The 19,373-nt window shown below is 40.4% G+C and overlaps 1 protein-coding gene across 2 annotated transcripts in view; it reads left to right on the forward strand.

The window, feature by feature from the left end:
- TRPC7 (transient receptor potential cation channel subfamily C member 7) overlaps positions 1-19,373 on the forward strand; it is a 66,242-nt gene that overhangs the window by 36,454 nt on the left and 10,415 nt on the right. For both annotated transcript variants that reach the window (XM_014883373.2, XM_088173686.1), the window contains exons 4-7: positions 5,439-5,655; positions 10,382-10,615; positions 12,413-12,677; positions 18,884-19,079. In XM_014883373.2, the coding sequence (XP_014738859.1) occupies positions 5,439-5,655; positions 10,382-10,615; positions 12,413-12,677; positions 18,884-19,079 (912 nt within the window). The remainder of the gene's footprint in view (positions 1-5,438; positions 5,656-10,381; positions 10,616-12,412; positions 12,678-18,883; positions 19,080-19,373) is intronic.

Here is a 19,373-nt window from a genome sequence, read left to right on the forward strand (position 1 = left end):
TAACTGAAGGAGAAGATTCTTGTTTTTGTTAACTCTGATGTTTAAATTCTTGTTCTTTTATGCACTTCTTGTTGTGGGTTCCTCCCTTCTTCAGGGCTCCTTTGTTAACTTCCCTCCTTCATTCTGAGCTCATGGTTTTAATTAGTGGAGCATTATTGTAGTTTTAGTTAATGCAGTATTATTGTGGTTTTAGTTAATAGAGCATTATTGTGGTTGTAGTTAGTGGAGCATTATTATGACACGGGCCTGAAACTCTGGCAAGCCCCCCGAAACTTCTTAATGTTGCAGCAAAGACTAGACTTAATGATAAAATCTTTATGATTTTGAGAGAAAAGATGATGAAACTTGGAATATTGCTGTATACTTAAATATAGATCAGATGGAGGAGGAGATTTTGTTGAGACTTAGAGGTCAAAGGACCAGAGACAATCATTGCCTTTGGTAAAATCTCAAGATGTTTGTGGTAGGAAATCTGTACAGGTTTCATCCTGAAAGAGTCTGCTCAAACAAGTGGAGATAAATAGGTGTGTGGCTGAGTGATAAATAGCTTTGTCACTGCTCTTGCCACAGAAAATGGGGTGGCAGGGGAGAAGATGATTTTACATTCAGCAACAGCCAGCAACATCATCCCTTACAAGGCAGGTGTCTTTTGCAGGAGGCTTGTCACAGGTACTTAAATTTGATCAAAATGACCCCTGGTGCTGGTATTGTATTCAGTCTTGAAAGTATTTTCTCCCATTTCCTCTAAAAACCAGGGAGGAATCCTTTCTAAATTTATCAAACTCAAGTACCTATAGATCCATCAATTAGTATTGAGGAAAGTCTATAATTTGAAACACATGTTAATACAATCAGAAAAATAGTCCTTCAGTATGTCTGAGATAATAAAATACATTGAAACCTTAGTCTCTTCCAAAATAGCTCCAAGAGGAGTACTTTGTATTAGAGTATATGAGGATGTAACTTCATCTCCTTGAGATCAACACAAAGTCCCCCATTTTTCATGAGTACCAGACAGGACTCCAGAAGTGCTCACAGAGAAGTGCATGTGAAAGCCAGGCTGTGCTGTGGGTAGTTTTGGCTGGGTCGTAGAGGGAATTATTGTGTGGAATTACCACCTTGATTCCCTCATGTCAGACCCCAGGCTAGCAGGGATTTATGAAGCTCTTTAATTTCCTTCACCTCTGTCGAACATGCTGGGATTTGGCACACCAGACAACAGCAACATTTGTGGTGCAGTCTCAGAATTACAGAGGCTACATTTGAATATAGCAATAGGTGGGAAGAACAATTAGACTAGAAGTAAGTGGAGGATTTAAAAGAAAAAATAAAAACTAAGGGGAAAGAAACTGGGGCAAAACCTCTCTAAAACTAAAACAGTTTTACAGCAGAAATAAGAAATTATTGAGAAAGTTACTTGGTTTTAATTTTTTGAGGTAGGTGTATTAAAATTTAAAAATGGGGGGGAGATACTTTACTTTTCATCAGTTTTGATTTCATTATCCTAAATCTTTCATGCATTCTTATTTTTCAATGTTCCTTCCTTTTCATCTCACTAGACTGTGAAAAACCACATGTAACCTTCTAGCACAAAGTCCAATTGAAATTTCTTTCAGGCAGTTATTGTCTTCTAATGCGTGGATTTGCCTTGATCAGAACAATATCGTCTTGATTTTTGATTGGGACCTGTGATAGAAATAACTGAATAACAAACACAATTTTTTCCCTAAGAATTGGTATCTCACCCAAAATCATCACTGTTAATTTCGAGGGCTGCAGGTTGATCTAAGAGCCTGGTATCTTCTCACACTCTTATTGCAGAAAATTCTACACAGGCAGTGTCTTCACTCTGAGCAGCCCGTTTTTGTCCTGGTCAACTTTACAAGTGTTTTATTGGGTTTTTACTGATGGAAGTAATCTTTATGTTACACAACTGGGCAAAGAAATAATTTTTTCATAGTAATTATCACTTAAGATATTTAACTTAAATCAGATCTGTCTCCAGAGACACACAGGTGCCCAGGTGTGAGTGAGGGGCTCGTTTCTGGACCAGGGCAGCAAGAAAAATGGAGGAAATCTCTAAGGTGGAATACTGCAATAGGAGCTGTCCTGAGCAACACTACTGTATATCACATTTTTATGATGATCAAATTCTGCAGTTTCACATAGGGTAATAGAGGAATTCATATTCAAAATGCCTTCACTGATATATCTTAGCTAGGAGCACACTTTAAAGCCTATCCTACCCAACACAAAATTTTCTTTAATAAAGCTCTGTGGGATTAGAATGTACTATACCAAATACTTTGGTACATATTATTGACAGGAGTTTGAACCTCAACCTTACTTTTTATTTTTTCATTCAGTTGTACAGACCTGACTTTATTAAAACCAGTTTTAATGTCACTCACTCATTCATTCACTTCTAGATGCACAGACGATTGACATGACTCATGAAGTTTAAACCTATCCTATCGTGAAATATCCTTGCTGACTTATCCATGTCCTGGAGGCCATGACTCTGAAATAAACTGTTGCTTTATGTGTTGGTCTCCAAAATATTTTCATTGGTGATCAAAAGAGAAAAGAGATTGGATAGAAAAATTGCACAGTCTGTTGCCCGAAAATGTAATGACAAGAGCAAGAGCGGCTGTTTGGATTGTCTGCAGAGCTTCAAGATGTGTTTTCTTTCTTTCTGGGTTGGTTGAAGTGCATGTTCAAACACTGCAACACTGAGAGGTCACTCACTCATACACAGCCCTCATTGTCTGGGCTGTTCTCTCCTTTTCCTGAAGGCACGCTGGGGATTTGTGGACTACAGCTCCCACTGCAACAGACTCTGCACTGTTTAAGCACTGCAACTTTAATGGTTGTCTCTGTCTATGCTGTATCTGTACCTTTTTACCCCTAAAATACATGAGATCACTACAACAGTATCCTTCATGCTTCTGCTATGGGCATAGTACTGAACATAGTAATGGATTTTTTTCTTTATGATGTTTCTATGTCTTTTTTTCCATCTCTTCAAACATTTGGAAAATTTTGTAATGATATCACACTGTATATTTCTGTTTTGACATGAATGTGTGCTTCATTATTTTCCGATCATGGACATAGGATACTAAGTCATGAAATTATCTACTCTCTTAAGAATGAACCTTTGTATTCACAGTCAGTGTTTCTATCTTAGCAGTAACAGCCAGACACTACCCTGCAATCCTGGTCTGATGAAAGGTGGTATTCTGACTTTCTAAAAAATCAAGGTATTGATACACTCATGCAGTTACACACTTTGAGTTTAGCTGCATCATGTTGTTTGAAAAATCTTATTGTCATAAAGAATTAGACAGGCTGGAGGAATTGACACTTCATTAATTTTTTACAGAATATTCTATAAAACACCTTCTTTAGCTCTTAGCTAAAAATCAGATTTCTGAGAAGATATAAAAAGTATCAGCTCAAGAAAATAATGGTAAGCTTTCTGCAGTAATAAATAGGACAAATGGCTGATGTAATGCAAACTAAATGCAGATTTCTATTAAATCATGAGAGAAGTAAGGGAAATTACCCATAGAATTCATTTGGTTCTGTAATACATGGGATTATTTCTCTGATAACTGAGACTATGCTACTTTAATATAAGGACTTTTTTTTTTACATTTCTATAGACAGCAGAAAAAGTCTAATTATGAGAAGAGTCATGATTCAATAGGTAGTGCTTTTTCTCTTTCAGTGAATTCAGGATAGAAATGAGCTTCATACAGACTGCAAGTGCACTTTCTTAAAAACTTGTTGCTAAGGATCCATGGCTGTTGTTCCACTTTACGCTTGCAATCTGAACTCTCTCAGGTCATAGGAGGAAATCATCTCAGATTATTACTGTGTGGGACATTTTTCAGACTCATCCCATCACCCCATCAGCTCAGTACTAAAATTATAAATTCTACTACAAAGCATAAATCTACACAACATCAACCATAAAAAACTTTGAGAACTACACAAATGGTGACAGCATTGGAGATGAACCAGAATTGCAAGTGTTGAGACTGTTTTAACACACTTCATCCACTCTGCCATATTATTCCTAGACAAGATTAAATAAACTTGGGTTTCAAGTCAGTGCAATATCTACCCAGTCAAACATGTCCTTTCTGACCTCAGAGAATGTTAATAAGGACCTTGGGAAAGAGGAGATATTTTCATTCTCTTTAATGGAATGTCTCTCCAGTATTTAGAAACCTGCACATTTTTCAATAGGATTTCCTATTCTGTCAACTTTATAAAATATTTTATTGATGTTTTAAAAACTCTGATAAGAGAAAGAAATAAACCCCAGAATCCTAGGACTTCCTTTGAATTTCTGCTAGACCTAGAGACCTCTGCTTTTGAAATATTTCCTGTTCTGCCATAAGCAGAGACCAGGGCTCCTTGGAATTAACCTGGTATTGGAGATAAATACGAAAGCAAGTAATTTCCTTTTTATGTCCTTTTTCCTCTGACGTTTTATTATTGAATCAGTGGATAGAAAGAAAAAATGGATGATACCTTGGCATCAAGGGGAATGAATCAATGAGTAATATACTGAAAAAAAAAATCCAACTGGCTTTGAGGGGAGTTTGGGAAGGCCCCATCCAGGCCAGCTCTTCCATTGCTCCCTGTTGTGTCCAACTCTACAGGCTTTGGCCCGGGTGCTTCTGAAAATGCTTCTACTCTTTCTTTCTATCTTTCTCGAGTAACGTTTTCTTGGTTCACAGAAAATGTAAAATTAAGAGTGATATTTAAATTTATAAACAAAGAAAGCTTTTCAAGAAGAGTGGAACAATTATCTGTAGTGAAGAGACCTGCTGCTCTGTTTCTTGGCTTAATGTCTTGAAAGAAATCCTTGTGTTCTGGGAGTAATTCTCCAGCTTTTGTACTAATTATGAGAAAAGACTATCATAGCAAAGCATATGAAAAGCATTACTGAAGAATATTTAAGCAGAAGGCTGTTTCTTACACATTGATAATGAACCAAAAATTCACCATTAATAAAAGATTCTAACAAATAACCATGAATTAAGGATGAAAATTGTCTCCGTCATTAGGATTTGTACTGACATACAAATGCGTTCATGTAACACATACACATACAAACGTGTCTCATATAAATACCTTTTCTCTTCATTTTCCACTCACCATATGGCCAGGACAATTAGATATTACATGTGGGTTTAAAGAGGCATTGTAAGATATTGCCATGCATAGAAAATTACCCAATGCATATTGTCTAGTAATAGCAAGTAACAACTTGAACAAATCTAAACCCTATTTAGCTAATGATTCAGAATTAATTACTGAGTCCTTTTCACCATGGGCAAAAGGTTTCAAATGTTAATAGTGAAGAAACTTCTAGGAGGTGGGTGAATAAAAACCTTATGGCTGTGTATGTTCTATTGCAGCTGGGACGTACCCTTCGAAGTCCTTTCATGAAGTTTGTGGCTCATGCAGTTTCTTTCACAATCTTTCTTGGACTGTTAGTAGTGAATGCTTCAGATCGGTTTGAAGGAGTCAAAAATCTCCCCAATGAGACCATCACGGATCATCCAAAACAAATATTCAGAGTCAAAACAACCCAGTTCTCATGGACAGAATTGCTGATCATGAAGTGGGTATTGGGTAAGTAAAACCAAAATGTCTACAAGTCTTCTGTGGAAATTCAACTACATTAGGAATAGCATGATACACAAGATGACAAGACAGAGAAAAAGGAAAAAATTAAAACAAAACAACCAACAAACAACAACAAAACACATAACCCAACCAAACAAAAAACAACAACAACAAAAAAACAAGCTAAATAAAAAATGTAAACCAAGAAAACTCCCCAAAACTGAAACAACCCACTAGGAGTCTAGAGGTTGATGTAAAGAGTTTTGATTAAAAGAGGAGCAAAGAAGACTTTGATCTTGGTCACCACTTTTGAAAACACTGAATGATGCTTAGCAAATTCTCATTTACCTGATTTTTCCACTTTCCATTTTAAATGCTATTTACCTCTTAAAGGAAGCAATATTGTAATAGAAATATTATGCTTGTGGCTTCACTCTGGGGCAAAGTGAGCAGAAAGAAGTGTGGTAAGTCTGTGTGATTTATTGCCCTTCCATGGGATCCTACTGTAATTCACTGAACCTCAGTGTCTGTCTGCAAAACGAGTATAATAGTATAATGTCATTTGCTTTTTTTGTAATGCACTCCAAGATCTAGTGTTGGAACCTGCTAGGCAAGTAAGAGCTGGATTTTATGAAATTCATAGTATGAAATTTTTACTGGTGAGAGGACAGTGCAGTGCTCAAATCTTATAAAACAAAAAAAGTTATTCAACAATTACAAAGTACAGATTCATGTGGGTGAACTCTTTGAGTGCAAAAGTGTGCCACATGCATAAGGTAAATTTCAAAGGAGTTTCAGACAAAAAAATTCAGATCTCTCACTTTTCCTACAGGCATCATTTACTCCTGGCAGGTCACTTAGTTTGAACCACTAATCTAAACAAGCTCAGGAGAATTTATCGGGAAATTGAGCTTATCAACTCTGTAGAATCTTTGTCTGCGTCTTCTGTAGCTATTTTTGCTCTCCACTGTTCTATAAGTACTGGTGGCATTAAATTCCCCTGAAAAATAGGATATGGCTGCTATATCTGATGACTTCCTGGCCAGTGTTTCTTTGTTCCCTATCCCCACAATAATCAGAATCCCATACAGGATATTAGGCTAGAAAATACTGAATACATGCCAGACTGGATAGAGTAAGACTGTAAGATATATTTTAAAAATTATATTAAAGCAGTTGGACAAGATGATTAGATTTTAAACTAGGTATTCTTTTCTTATAGGCAGTAGGTATCTGTCTGCTTGTTGAGTTCCTGAGTGATGGAGAAGAAAACATTTCATTTAAAGCAAAGGTTTTCACTTTTCTGGGAGAAGAAAGGTGATTCATTGTACAGACTCCTGAATATAATGAGATTTTCTAATGACTCCCTACATCTGCACTGACAATCTTCTCCGGTCACTTTATCTGCCTGCCTCCATAAAGCTCCAAATAATGTTTCAGCAATACTGAGGTGAAAGTTTGGTGCACATGGCCAGCAGACACCTGCACTTGTTTAGCCCCATGTGTGACCATGAACTTTAAGGACTGTAAAAGCACTAATGGTAGCAACTTTTGGTTGTAAAATCTTATAGGTATTATAAATACCTATATGCAAGTAGAAATGTAATTAAAGTGGCCAGCATAAACTTGCCTAATGGCCTTCTCTGATGGAGTGACTATGTAAGTGCACAAGGACAGGCGCAGATGTCATTTTAACTGGACTTCTGTAAAGCCTTTGACATGGATCTCCACAGCATCCTTCTCTCTAAAGCAGGGAGAGATTGATTTGATGGGTGGACTGATAGATAGATAAGAAAGCTGCTGGAGGATTGCATGGTCAGCAGCTCAGAGTCCACTGATGGACATCAGTGACAAGTAGTGTCCCTCAGGGGTCTATACTGGGACCTGTGTTGTTTAATACCAGCATTAATGACATAGACACAGGGCTCAAGTGTACTCCTAGTGAGTTGGCAGATGGTAAATGCTGAGGCTGACACACCTGAAGGATGCATCATCCAGACCAGTTTAAGGAGTCATGGGGGTCTCATGAGGTTAAACAAGACCAACATCCCCTTTGTACCTGGTGCATAACAATTTTGGCTCATGCATCCAGAGCTCATTACATGCTTTGGCTTCCTCTTCCCTGTGGCCAAGTCTTCCCATCTCTTGCCTTCAAATGAGGAAGGCTGTGAGCAATATGGACAGAAGTGTGCACTGAAAGCAGGGGAGTTTATTTCTAAATCCCCACTGCAAAAGCAGACAGAGTAGCAATTAAACTCTGGGTAGATGCAATCTGAGCACTCTTAATCTCTTAATCCAACAGCCTTTGGTGGACCCAGGACAGCTCGAAGACAGCTCTGCAACATCAGCTGCTCCTGATTTATGTACCAGACCAGAGAATATAAAAATCTAACTGTTCCTTTTTGTGCACGGGTGGTAAACAGCACTTCTTGCCCACTCCCATTTTTCTTCCAGATGGGCTGTGCCTGTATCTTGACTCTCCTTCCCCTGCTGAAACCAGAATTGCCTATCAAGGTGACATTTCTGATTATCCCTGCTGTGGGAGCAAGAGACATGCAGAAGCTGGAGCCTAGGAGCTGCTCATATCCCACATCTCTGAGCATCAAATTCAGGGAAATACCTCCTGCCAGAGCCATTGGGGGTCTCAGAAACACCACACTGGAATGTAATCACATCCTAGCAGAGATGCTTTGCCTAACTGCTTCTCCTTATTTCTTACACCTTGTTTTATATCCCATCCCCTGAATTTTAGACGATTTTTCTCTTCTCAATAGTTTTACTGAGGAGTTGCTTTGAATTACTCTCTCATAATGTATATACAATTACCCAGCAGTACTGACCAAGTAATTACTGTAACTTTTCTACTTGTCCTGAATAGACATTTTTTTAAAACGATTGCCACAAAGCTGGGGAAAAGAACGGTGGAAATTATAGGCCAATAGCATGTTACTTTCACAGAGGGACTCTAATTTTAGTCAGACTCCTCAGTTTTAGACACTTCTTACTTCATTAATCTGTGATTTAGGTACATGAAATAAGCAAGATTAGAAATAAATTTGGGAGTAACTTCTGGTCATCAGTGAACAAGTGCTTTGTTGGGCAATGCTGCCATGCGTGTGATATTTCCTTAAGTGTTTTAGGACCTTTATAAAGCACACATGTAATGCACAGGGCTAATGGCTCCTATCCATCATTTCTTGAATGCTTCTTTTTTCAAGGTAGAAATGTTTCTTTAATATTTCATCCTTGCTCCAGGAAAATTCCTGAGAAATCAATTTTTCCACCTTCTCCCTTAGGCTATTTATTATTAAATCTCACTCATGGTGAGTGACAGTGTGGGATGAAGTTCCTGCTTTTACGCAGCCAAGCACCATAGAGGAGGAGATTGGGAGGCTCCTCGCCTGCCCCCTCTCTGCCTCTGCTCAGCGTTCTGCAGATCTCAGGCTGTCTCCCAGGACAGACCATTACTGGGCACAACCTCTATCAGGATACACTTCCAGGGACGTTCCAGGGCTGTGGAGGTCAGGGGCTCGCTATGACCTTGGCTGATGCTGCTATGGATAGCTCAGTTCTCCTTTTTCTCTTTAAATCCTTCCCCATGCACAAGGGCTCACAGCAGCAGTTCTCCACTCCTCCACCCTCCGGCTAAGTTCCCACTGACCTGTTTCCCTCCTTGTAACCCGGCTTCCCAGTACACCTCTGGGGACACCCTGTGCTTCCAGGAGGTTCAGAAGTAGCCAAGCAAATGCATTTACATGCCACACCACGAGAGCTTCCAGCAGAGAGAATGAAAGGAGTTCACAGAAAGGAGAAGATTGCAGAGGGTTACACGGAAATTGGCAGGCACTTCTCCTTCTTGATTAAATGTGAATTTTGCTGCTGCTATGGAAACAGGACTGGGTAGAGCACAGGAAATATTTATCAGTGGGTTAAATATTCCAATACTTTAGCTATTCAGGAGCAAGATTTCAGCCCTGGAGCCATACTGGGACTGAAAGTTGGGCAAATTGGTGAATCCGACCTGAGCTCTTTGACTAAATTCACTTGTAGGATATGGATGTCAAATATTTGAATTCACTGGGTTTGGCATTTAGGTTTATTTTTAAGTGCTGTCAGAAATCATAAATTTGGGCTAAACTCAATGTTTTCAAAGTGGTAGATCACGCTATAATATATGGAAATTCATTATTTAATACAGAAAGCTTTATGAAATTGGAAGGACAGAACTTCTGCTTCCTCGTATTTTAATCATACTAACTTACTCTTGAACAGCTCTGTTTGCATTCTCAAAATGGGCACACCCACTATTTTAAGGAAGGAGGAAAAGAGCAGCAGAGCAAACAGTGCCATCTTCAGTGCCATGGTGTAGGCAGGTCATTTTGAGGGCAAGAGAGGAAATCTACATTTTTTCCATTAAATCAGCAGTAGAATTTTCTAGTGTCATCAGAATTTCTTAATGGTGTTTTTTGTGTCATCATGGGAAATTAGCTGTTCCATTGACTTATACAGTGACATTTTGAGATTTCTGCTTCATAAGCACAAAAGGACATACAAACTAAAATGTTGTATTAATTTTTAAGAAAAGATGATATGAGCTATTCTCAAGAAATTGCTTTAATTAAAGAGTCTTTTGCTTCTGTCTTAGAAGCCACTGCAAGCAGGAAACAGATCTGTCTGAATACAAAAACACCTTCTGTGTTTGCCAGTTAAAGATGCTCTGACCCCTCCACAGGTATGATATGGTCAGAGTGCAAGGAGATCTGGGAAGAGGGTCCACGTGAATATGTGGTGCATCTCTGGAATCTGCTGGACTTTGGGATGCTGTCCATCTTTGTGGCATCATTCACTGCTAGGTTCATGGCTTTTCTTAAAGCATCTGAGGCACAACAGTACGTAGATCAGTACGTTCAAGATGATGACCTCAATAATGTCACCCTTCCCCCTGAAGTTGCTTACTTTACCTATGGTAAGATGCTTTTTTTCTATCTAATACTTCCTGTTCTTTTAGGTTAATGTGTGCCAGTACTGAAAGCAGCTTTCTTTTTGTGATATTTGTGTAGTTTTTTTCTAAATCAACCAAATTATTTTCCCTAGAACTACCCATTCCAGCCATCTTCCTAACCAGTCAGAAAGGATCCGAACCCAATTCAGCCTCTGTTCTTGTGCTACAGCTACATTCAGGTCAATCACATCCTGAAAATGTAGCTTGAGCAACAGATAATCAGGAACTCAGAGTGAGCAGAATTACAGATGCATTAATCTGCTTGGTTTTCCAAATGAGAGAGGAAGGAGATGTGTGAACAAATGCAGAATCTGAGCCTGCAGTAACTGCATTTCTGTTACCTCCAACACGTCTATAAAAATAAATAAAAATAGCAATAAAAATAGCTGCTGCTCATCAAAACCTACATTTTTGTAGAGCCCATATCATCTATAAGTGCTGACATTGGGAAATGCAAGCCACAGCAGTGCCTTGAAATTGTTATTTTGGATGGCTGAAATGGTTTGCCTTTGCTATACAGCAATAAATGGAACTTCACACACATGTGAGAACTGGAGACTGCACACCTCTGCAAGCTCTAGATGGCACCCTGGGCAAAATCCATGGGGATTTCTGCTCACAGGGAGGCTACAGGAGCTCCAGATCTGGGCAGTAAAGAACACCACTTGCTCCCTAGGGCTGTAAGGTGGTTGCTCTAGTGCTGTGCTTGGGCTGCAGAGGAGAGCTGAGGCAGCATGTCCTCCAATGCAGACAAGCTCCACACAGCCCCAGAGCCACGTGGCTGACCCACAGCAGTTCCAGAGCCACAGGACCTGGGTGGCCCCACCAGCTCAGCCTCTGGCATCCCTCTCTGCTTACACAAGCAGGAGATGATGTTGTGGCTTTTCCCTCTCTGGCTTGCTGCTCACCCATTTAAAATGTGTTCATGATACAAAGGTGGAAAAGGTCCAGAACAGAATATCCCAATGAGATCCTGTGAATTCCTCCATCTGCTGCTTTTCCTTTGGTTCAGATTATTGCAAATAATGCCTAAGTTTACTGCTGTGGCCCTGAAGATGCCACATGTTTTGACTGTGAGTCACAATGTTTCTATCAAGAATCTCAGTTGATGCAAGGACACTTATAAGCCATATTAATATAAATGTTTACATTTTCATCAGATTAGGTAAATTATGCATATCTGGAGCTTTCCAAAGTAAATATTAGAGTAACTAGAATTTGGGAATTAGTTTCTATTTAGAGATAACATGAAAATAGTACACAATGTTTATACCTGTTTTATCTGAATAAATCCTAACTTTCTTATCTAATGGTGAGAATAGAGATCATGGTCTCTCCCCCTAATGATTCCTTTCCAAATACTGACACAGTGCCCTGTATCCAAATCTACAGCTATACTCCACTGTGTTGTGGTTTTGGTTCTCCATCTCAAGAGCATCAAACAGAGAAGGCACAGCACAGCTGATATTCACCTAGGAAACAGAAAATAACAAGTTTGCTTAAAGCCATGCTGGTTTTTTTTTACTGTGTGGCTTCACTAAATCCCAGTGACTTGGTCATTACCTGCCTTTACCACGTGAAAAGTACAACTAATTCACCATATTTGTACAGCATGTCCAGTGAACAATTGCCCCAAAGTTGTTTTTTTCTCTTTAACTCCCACCCAAATGCAAGATGGAGTCTGGAAAGGGGTCATTTATCATAGTAGCTTCCGTCTAACCCTGTTTGTTACTAACACCTAGTGTACATGTATTGTTTTAGCCAGGAACAAGTGGCTTCCCTCGGATCCTCAGATCATTTCAGAAGGCCTGTATGCAATAGCTGTGGTACTCAGCTTCTCCCGCATTGCTTACATTCTTCCAGCCAACGAAAGCTTTGGCCCCCTGCAGATCTCTCTGGGGAGGACTGTGAAGGATATCTTCAAGTTCATGGTCATCTTCATTATGGTGTTCCTAGCCTTCATGATTGGGATGTTCAACCTTTACTCTTACTACCTTGGTGCAAAGTACAACCCCGCGTTTACAACGTGAGTACCCATGGGAAAGAGGCTCTCCAGGACTCAGTCCCTTCTGGCCCGCTGCAAGGTCTGTTCAGGTAGTTTCTGCTGCAGCTGTGTGGGGAAATCACACCCAGGTTTTGACAAGGAAACTTGTACCACAGCCTGCAGCCCTGGCAGCCAGCTCTAGGCCTGAGTGTAGGGGAGGATCAGTTCAGAACTGATTATTTCTGGAAATCAAAGTAGCACATCAGGGAAATATTTTGAGATGTTCAGTTCAATGTGTCAAAGAAGCAGTGGAAAAGTTAAGATTACTGTACTTAAACCAGTAAGATGAAATGTATGTAAAATAAGGAAGGCTTTTGCTTCTCTGAGAGCCAACATTGTAGTTCAATTCCCATAGGGACCATTCATTTAAGAGTTGGACTCAGTGGTCCTTGTGGGTCCCTTCCAACTCAGAATATTCTGTGATTGTGTGATCTGTTTTAGGACATCATCTGAGTGCAGCTGTGATTATTGGGTGCCTTTCTGCAGAGCCAGCTACTGGTCATGGGGCTCAAAACAGAGCAAAACCACCCAGGGTGCCTGGGATGTGGGCTTTAGGTCCTGAATGGCAACTTTTCAGCAGAAGCCATGTGAAAACTGCACAGAACATCACACCAGGCTGCCCCTCTCCACAGTGGGCCCGCCTGGGCCACACTCAGCTGCCAGCACTCACAGCCCTGCAGAGCTGTCTGTGCTGGGTGTCCCTCCTTCACCTTGTCGGGGAGTTGGGAAGAGAAAGAGGCTGGCAAATGCCAATGGAATGAGGTTCAGAGTGAGGCTGCTTTCGAACTTACAACCCTTTAGTGGCAGGACAAAATGCAGTCTCAATTCCCCAGGACCCCAGGAACAAAGTCCCAACCCTGTGGGGACAGCTGAGATCCTGAAGGAATTTTCAGAGCAGGGGACAGTACTGCTGAGTATGAGGGATATGTCCCATACATCCAGGGGAAATCCTCCTCCCTTGCACTGCAATGTGGCACCAGCACAGCACTGGGATAGTCAGTTTTGTGTCTCACAAATCCACCCTGACTTGTCTTAGGGGCACAGGGGAAGATTTCCTTCCCACACATCTGTCTGTGGGAAGCTTGGCATGATGTTTTCCCCTTGCTGTGAGCTGACTTCCAGGAAACCACTCCAAAGCCACAGTGCCTGACCCCTCAGTGATTACTGTGTGCACAGCAGACATTTGATGCTGCATTTGATGTGCCAGCTCTGGAACGTGTTACACAGTGAGCCTGGGGCTCAGATCATCACTCCTCTTGGAGAAATGACCTTTCCAGCATCTTTTCTGTCCTGCTTTTGGCTGTTGCCTTACAGTTTTACTATACCACCCTCTTGTGTGACATGTAACCTGTAACACAATGTTTACTTTCCCTTGTTGAGCCAAATTTGAGTTCTTGACCTCTCCTAGAGCCTCAGGGAGCATTTTAATAGAAGGATTTGTGAGACCAGATGCATTTACATCTATCTGTGCTCAGTAGTTAAGGAGAACTGAGTGTATGGGATGTGACTTGCTTCAGATTTGAAAAGAAGATGCCCTTGAAGCACAAGACTTAATGAGAATCAAGTCGGTACCATCCCTGACTGCCTGGTGGCACAGCAGCCCTCACTTATGGCATCCCCTAGACACACCTCTGGAGACCAGCACTGACAAATTCCAGTCGCTGGTGCTCTCTTATTAGCACTTATTATCTAAGTGCATCTTCCAGTAGTTACTGCCTTTCGACTGAAATAATGATCAAACATTCCCTAAAATGATGACTGCTCACTGGAGTAAAGATTGCTCTAAATACTCAAGGGATATTTGGACTGAGGGGAGATCCTCCTTAACTTCAGCCTGCTGACTACTTGTCCTGGAGGGGCTTTATGTTGTTATAAAGTGAATTTTCCATGAGCATAAATTTTCCTTTCAAGAATTTGGAAGAGACTTTAAAAATACTTACTTTCTTCTGATTATTTAAACACACAGGAGTGGCAAATGATGATCAGTGAAAATGAGCCCTTTAATCATGTGAAACAAAGAGAATAAATTTATATTCATTCTGAAAATCCTTTTTAGCTATTCCATGTAACAAACTAGAAGCCCTGAGGTAGACAGTCTCAAACAACTGTAATAAGCTAATTACAGGGTTGTTTTGGCAGATGGGCAGACACCAGTTGTAGCAATGCTTCCTGCTTTATTTTTTGTGGCTGCTTGTTGGCCTTGCTGAAGGTGGTGGTCTCCTGATGCCGTTAACTGACTCATGGAAAGGAGGAAGATTTCAGTATTAGAGGTGGATATGAAACTCAGCTATTCATTCACTGAAAAATCACTGGGGCAAAAAGGGGTAATGAATGCTTACTTTGGTGTCCTCATAACCCTTCCGTGACTTCAGCAACATCACAGAAGGCATATCCTGGGAGCATGTTTGTGACTTCTAATAAGGGTGGGTGAAGTTTTACTTCAAGTTTTGTAGTCAGAAATGTGACAATTTAACTGTGGGACGTGATTCTCAGAGGTCACTTGGATAGTTGTGACAGAAAAAGACCTATTGGATTTGTGCACATAATTGGCTGTGGCCAGTTCCAAACAGCATTGACAGCTCCCTGGATTGCCTCAGTGGGAAACCTTAGACAAACAGCTGCTCACTAAAACAACTCCAAATCACATATTTAAGAAAAGCACACCTTCCCAGGGCAATATGTAAGTAGAAAAAAAGAATGTACGCTGAGGGAATTGCTTGCTTAGTTCTAATGATAATAGTGAATCTTTGGTTTAACTTTAACCTTCCCTTGCTATTTTACTTTGAAATTGTGTACTCAACTTCTCCTCTGTTGTCATCTACAGAGCAAGCACATAGCACCCCAGTGGCCTCTGATTTGAGTTATTATACAAAGTTTCTGTCATTTCTATCATTTTGATGTTCTGGAAGCAAAGGAAATAAGGATGCAGTTGTCTTTACTCCACAGAGTTAAATAGAGAGATTCTTTTAACTAACCATACATCAAAAATTTTTGGAAGTTCTTCAATGCTGAAAAGTAGATAGATCATTTCCACAGCAGTTTCCACCACGCCAGCTATGTTTATCTGTTTATCAGATGCTGTGTACAGCACACAGCTCTTGAAACAGCCTGTAATTAAGAACATGCTATGCAAACAAAATCGAAATGGAGGCAAGGTTGATTGTGTTCATCTTGCTTTCTGCATCAGAAATCAGGCTGAAGGCTACAAGGCAAGGTTTTCTGTCTCACTCTCCCCAAAGGGCAATGTGACTCACTGTTCAGTGCCAAAGCCACTTCAAGGCTTGAAGGCTTTTTTCTACTTGTTTTGTTTTGTCAAAATGTGATAGTTTTGTAGATTACATTGACTGCATTGCTTTTTTGGCAGAGTTAGTTCTCAAACTCATTTGAGGAGATAAATCTGAAAGGATGCCTTAATCTTTCCTAAAGAGGAGGGCACAAGAATGATACGAAATGAGAGCCTTGCCATGATCCTTTTTTGATGAACAGCACACTGCAGTTTACAAAAGCGAGGAAAATCTGCAAATAGAGAATTGGCTATAGTCTGTTAGGAAGCATCACCTTCCTCGATGCAAGATCTTTAAATTTTACTGAAATAAGTGTCATCAAACAAACAAAAAATCTTTGTGGTCTCCCCAGTGCAGCAGTCAGTTCTACCACAGTAAAGGGTGTTTGCTGTGTACCCAGCTCCACAAAGAGCATCAGTCAATCTGTCACTGCCAGACCCTCCTGCTGCCAGGAGCTGTCAGTCTGGGCAGGACTCCTCACTTTCTAAATCCTTCATTTGCTTGCCTTTGAGAAGGATAAAACACCTGCTGACCTTGCAGGAAGGGGGTAAATTGCTGAGCTGGCAGCAAGGAGACACATTGGCATCTTGGAATCTTTGAGAACTTGGCTCCCAACGTCCTCCTCTCATGTTTTAGTGAGATGTTCTTGGAAAATAAAAAGAAAAAAAAAAAAAAGCCCTGATGTTCCCTGCAACCTGTGCCAAATCTCAAGCAATCTGGCAGTAATCTAAAAGGGAGATCCAGCCTTTTTGAAGGGTAGGGATGGACTAGTACAAGGTCTCCTTAAATAATTTCCTCTGACAAAGGGAGACCTGCATCTGCCTGAGGGCACTGCTAAACATCGTTTTGGTGCTACAGGTTAGGTCAACCTCTCCACCAGCCTCCCAGTCCCACCACCACGGGCACTGGTCTTTACATGACACTGGAAATAAGGTTTGTGGACATTACAGAGGAATCTGGCACCCACGCCCCTGCCTGTGGGGTTCGGGGTGGTCCAGGTTGCTTGCCGCTCTCAATTAACTTTCGGAGGAGAATCTGGCCCCGCTCCCGTATCGAGGTTAATGTTTAAGCTGCAGAAAAGGAGCAGAGCTGTCACATCGTATTAAAATCTGCCGGCAGGGGGAAACTGAGGGAATCTTTCTAAATTAAAAAGGAAAGTTAACAGCACGGCGCAGCTGGGCTCAAGGCTGCAGGTCATGGTTTTTATTAGTTTGGGAAATCACTCCGGTAGTGGGTTTCAATACCAGAGAACATAGGAGCAATGTGTGTTCTTTAACTGTAAAGTGCAACATGTATCGAAGAAGCAGTGGCCAGATTGCTCCTGTCCAGTGGAGGGAATCTGACACATTAATGCCAGGTCAGCGCGGCTGCAGATGAGAGCAGGAGAAAGGAGCAGAGTGTTACAGGAGAGATGGGCAGCAGGTGGAAAAGTGATGGCACCTGAGTGTAGCACGGTCAGAGATCATCCCCCAAGGGTATCTTTGCAGCTCTACAGAGCAACAGGGGTCAGGGAGTGTGGTATCAGTGACTCTGGGGACCAGTGAAGTTGTGCAACATTTATTTAAAGCATCACTCAGGGTTACTCCCCAAAATACAATATAGAGAGTAAATATTGTACACTTCACTGCAGTTTTACTTGTAAATGAAATATGGAGTACCACAAATTATGATGGGAATTAAAAATCAGCTTGCTGCAGCAGAAAGGAACTGCCCAGGAATCTGCACCAGCCTTTCAAAGGGTTGAAATTAATTTCTCTTGCTTTTATAAATGGTGCAATTGACACTGGAATTAATGTAAAGTTTGTTTTTCCTATTGAATATGCTATGGTTTGCGTCTATAAGCTGTTTTTATAAACAGATTTAGCAGGATTAGTCTGCCACCCTAGTAAAAAACATTTCATCAAAATAATTTTTATATGGCATTGATTCATTTGGAGGTGTTACCTCCTGGCAAACAGGAAGAGAAAGGAGGCAATTAACTGTTAACGGGCTAAGGATTGCTCAGCAAAGGCAACATGCCTTAGAAGTTAAATATTAGGCAAATTGCTTTCAAAACGTGCCAGCATCCCTCCTCCTCCTCCTTCCACCCTTTTCAGCTGTGGCTGCTCCCCTCCCCTGTTACAGCCCTGACTCCTTGGGTCTGACTGTCCTTTTGACCTGGTAGTCCAGCCATATTCTTTCCAGCCCCACTTCTCTTTGTCACTGACTTATTCCCCTTTTTCCTATCTTTCAACCTTTTAATTTTCCTCTTGTTCCTTTCTACTTTCAAGCAAGGATAAAAATCAAATCAAAATGCCTCTCTGCAACATCTTCTACCATTCCTTATATCCAGTTTTTTCCTACAAATGCTTGGGTGTCTGACATGTTTGCAGTTCCAAAGCAGGATGGAAAGAAAATCAGACAATGGTTTGACTATATTTGCACTCTGTGTTCTTTATATTAATGCCACAATGAAGAACTTTTCAATCCCTTCTACTGAGTAAAAGACATGCTTCTCTTCTGCCCTGGAAATTGCATAGAAGGGGGTTAGACTTGGTTCTGTCTTCCTGGGATGAAAAAAAGAGTGAGTGAGTAGAAGCAAAAGCCCTACATAAAAAGTTTCAAACTGCAAGTTGCCCATGGATTTGACATCCCTATTAGGGACACAAAATCCAAGTGTAATGCACCTGATAAGAACAGATGGAGCAAATCAGGGCACACTGTAACTTTGTAATATTAATCAGAAATCATATTCCTTTATCAAATCAAGAAATATGACTTGGCACATCCCTGGGTGATGGATAATGGGTTACAATAACTGTGCCAAGACATATGTATATTTGTGCATGGCTGCTTTTATTATTAGCATGTGACCTGGCTAACCCGGTGTCAACTCTGTAAAGTGATTGTTTGTTTTATTTTTAGGGTAGAAGAAAGTTTTAAAACCCTATTCTGGTCAATATTTGGCTTATCTGAAGTGATATCTGTGGTGCTGAAGTACGACCATAAATTCATTGAGAATATTGGATATGTACTCTATGGAGTATATAATGTGACTATGGTGGTTGTGCTGCTTAATATGCTAATAGCCATGATCAACAACTCCTATCAGGAAATTGAGGTAAGATAAATCAAATTACAAACTCAATGTTCTTAATTACTAATAATGAAAATACTAAAAAGCCAGGGAGGCTGTAGCTTACTCTACATCCAAGGTTAGAATCCTGAAAACATCTTACATGGTACAAGAGTTAAGGCTGAGTTTGTCCCCAAATTATGATTGAACTAATAATTAACAATTAATCATTTCTATAACTATTTCAGTTTCCTTGTTTAATGACCCTCTGTGAGTAAAGCCAATTTCCTTTACACATATTTAATGAAAGAGATTTGTGATGTTTTTTATTCCCTTTGT

This window comes from Sturnus vulgaris, chromosome 15 (genome assembly GCF_052056855.1).
Source record: "Sturnus vulgaris isolate bStuVul1 chromosome 15, bStuVul1.hap1, whole genome shotgun sequence".
NCBI lineage: Eukaryota > Metazoa > Chordata > Aves > Passeriformes > Sturnidae > Sturnus > Sturnus vulgaris.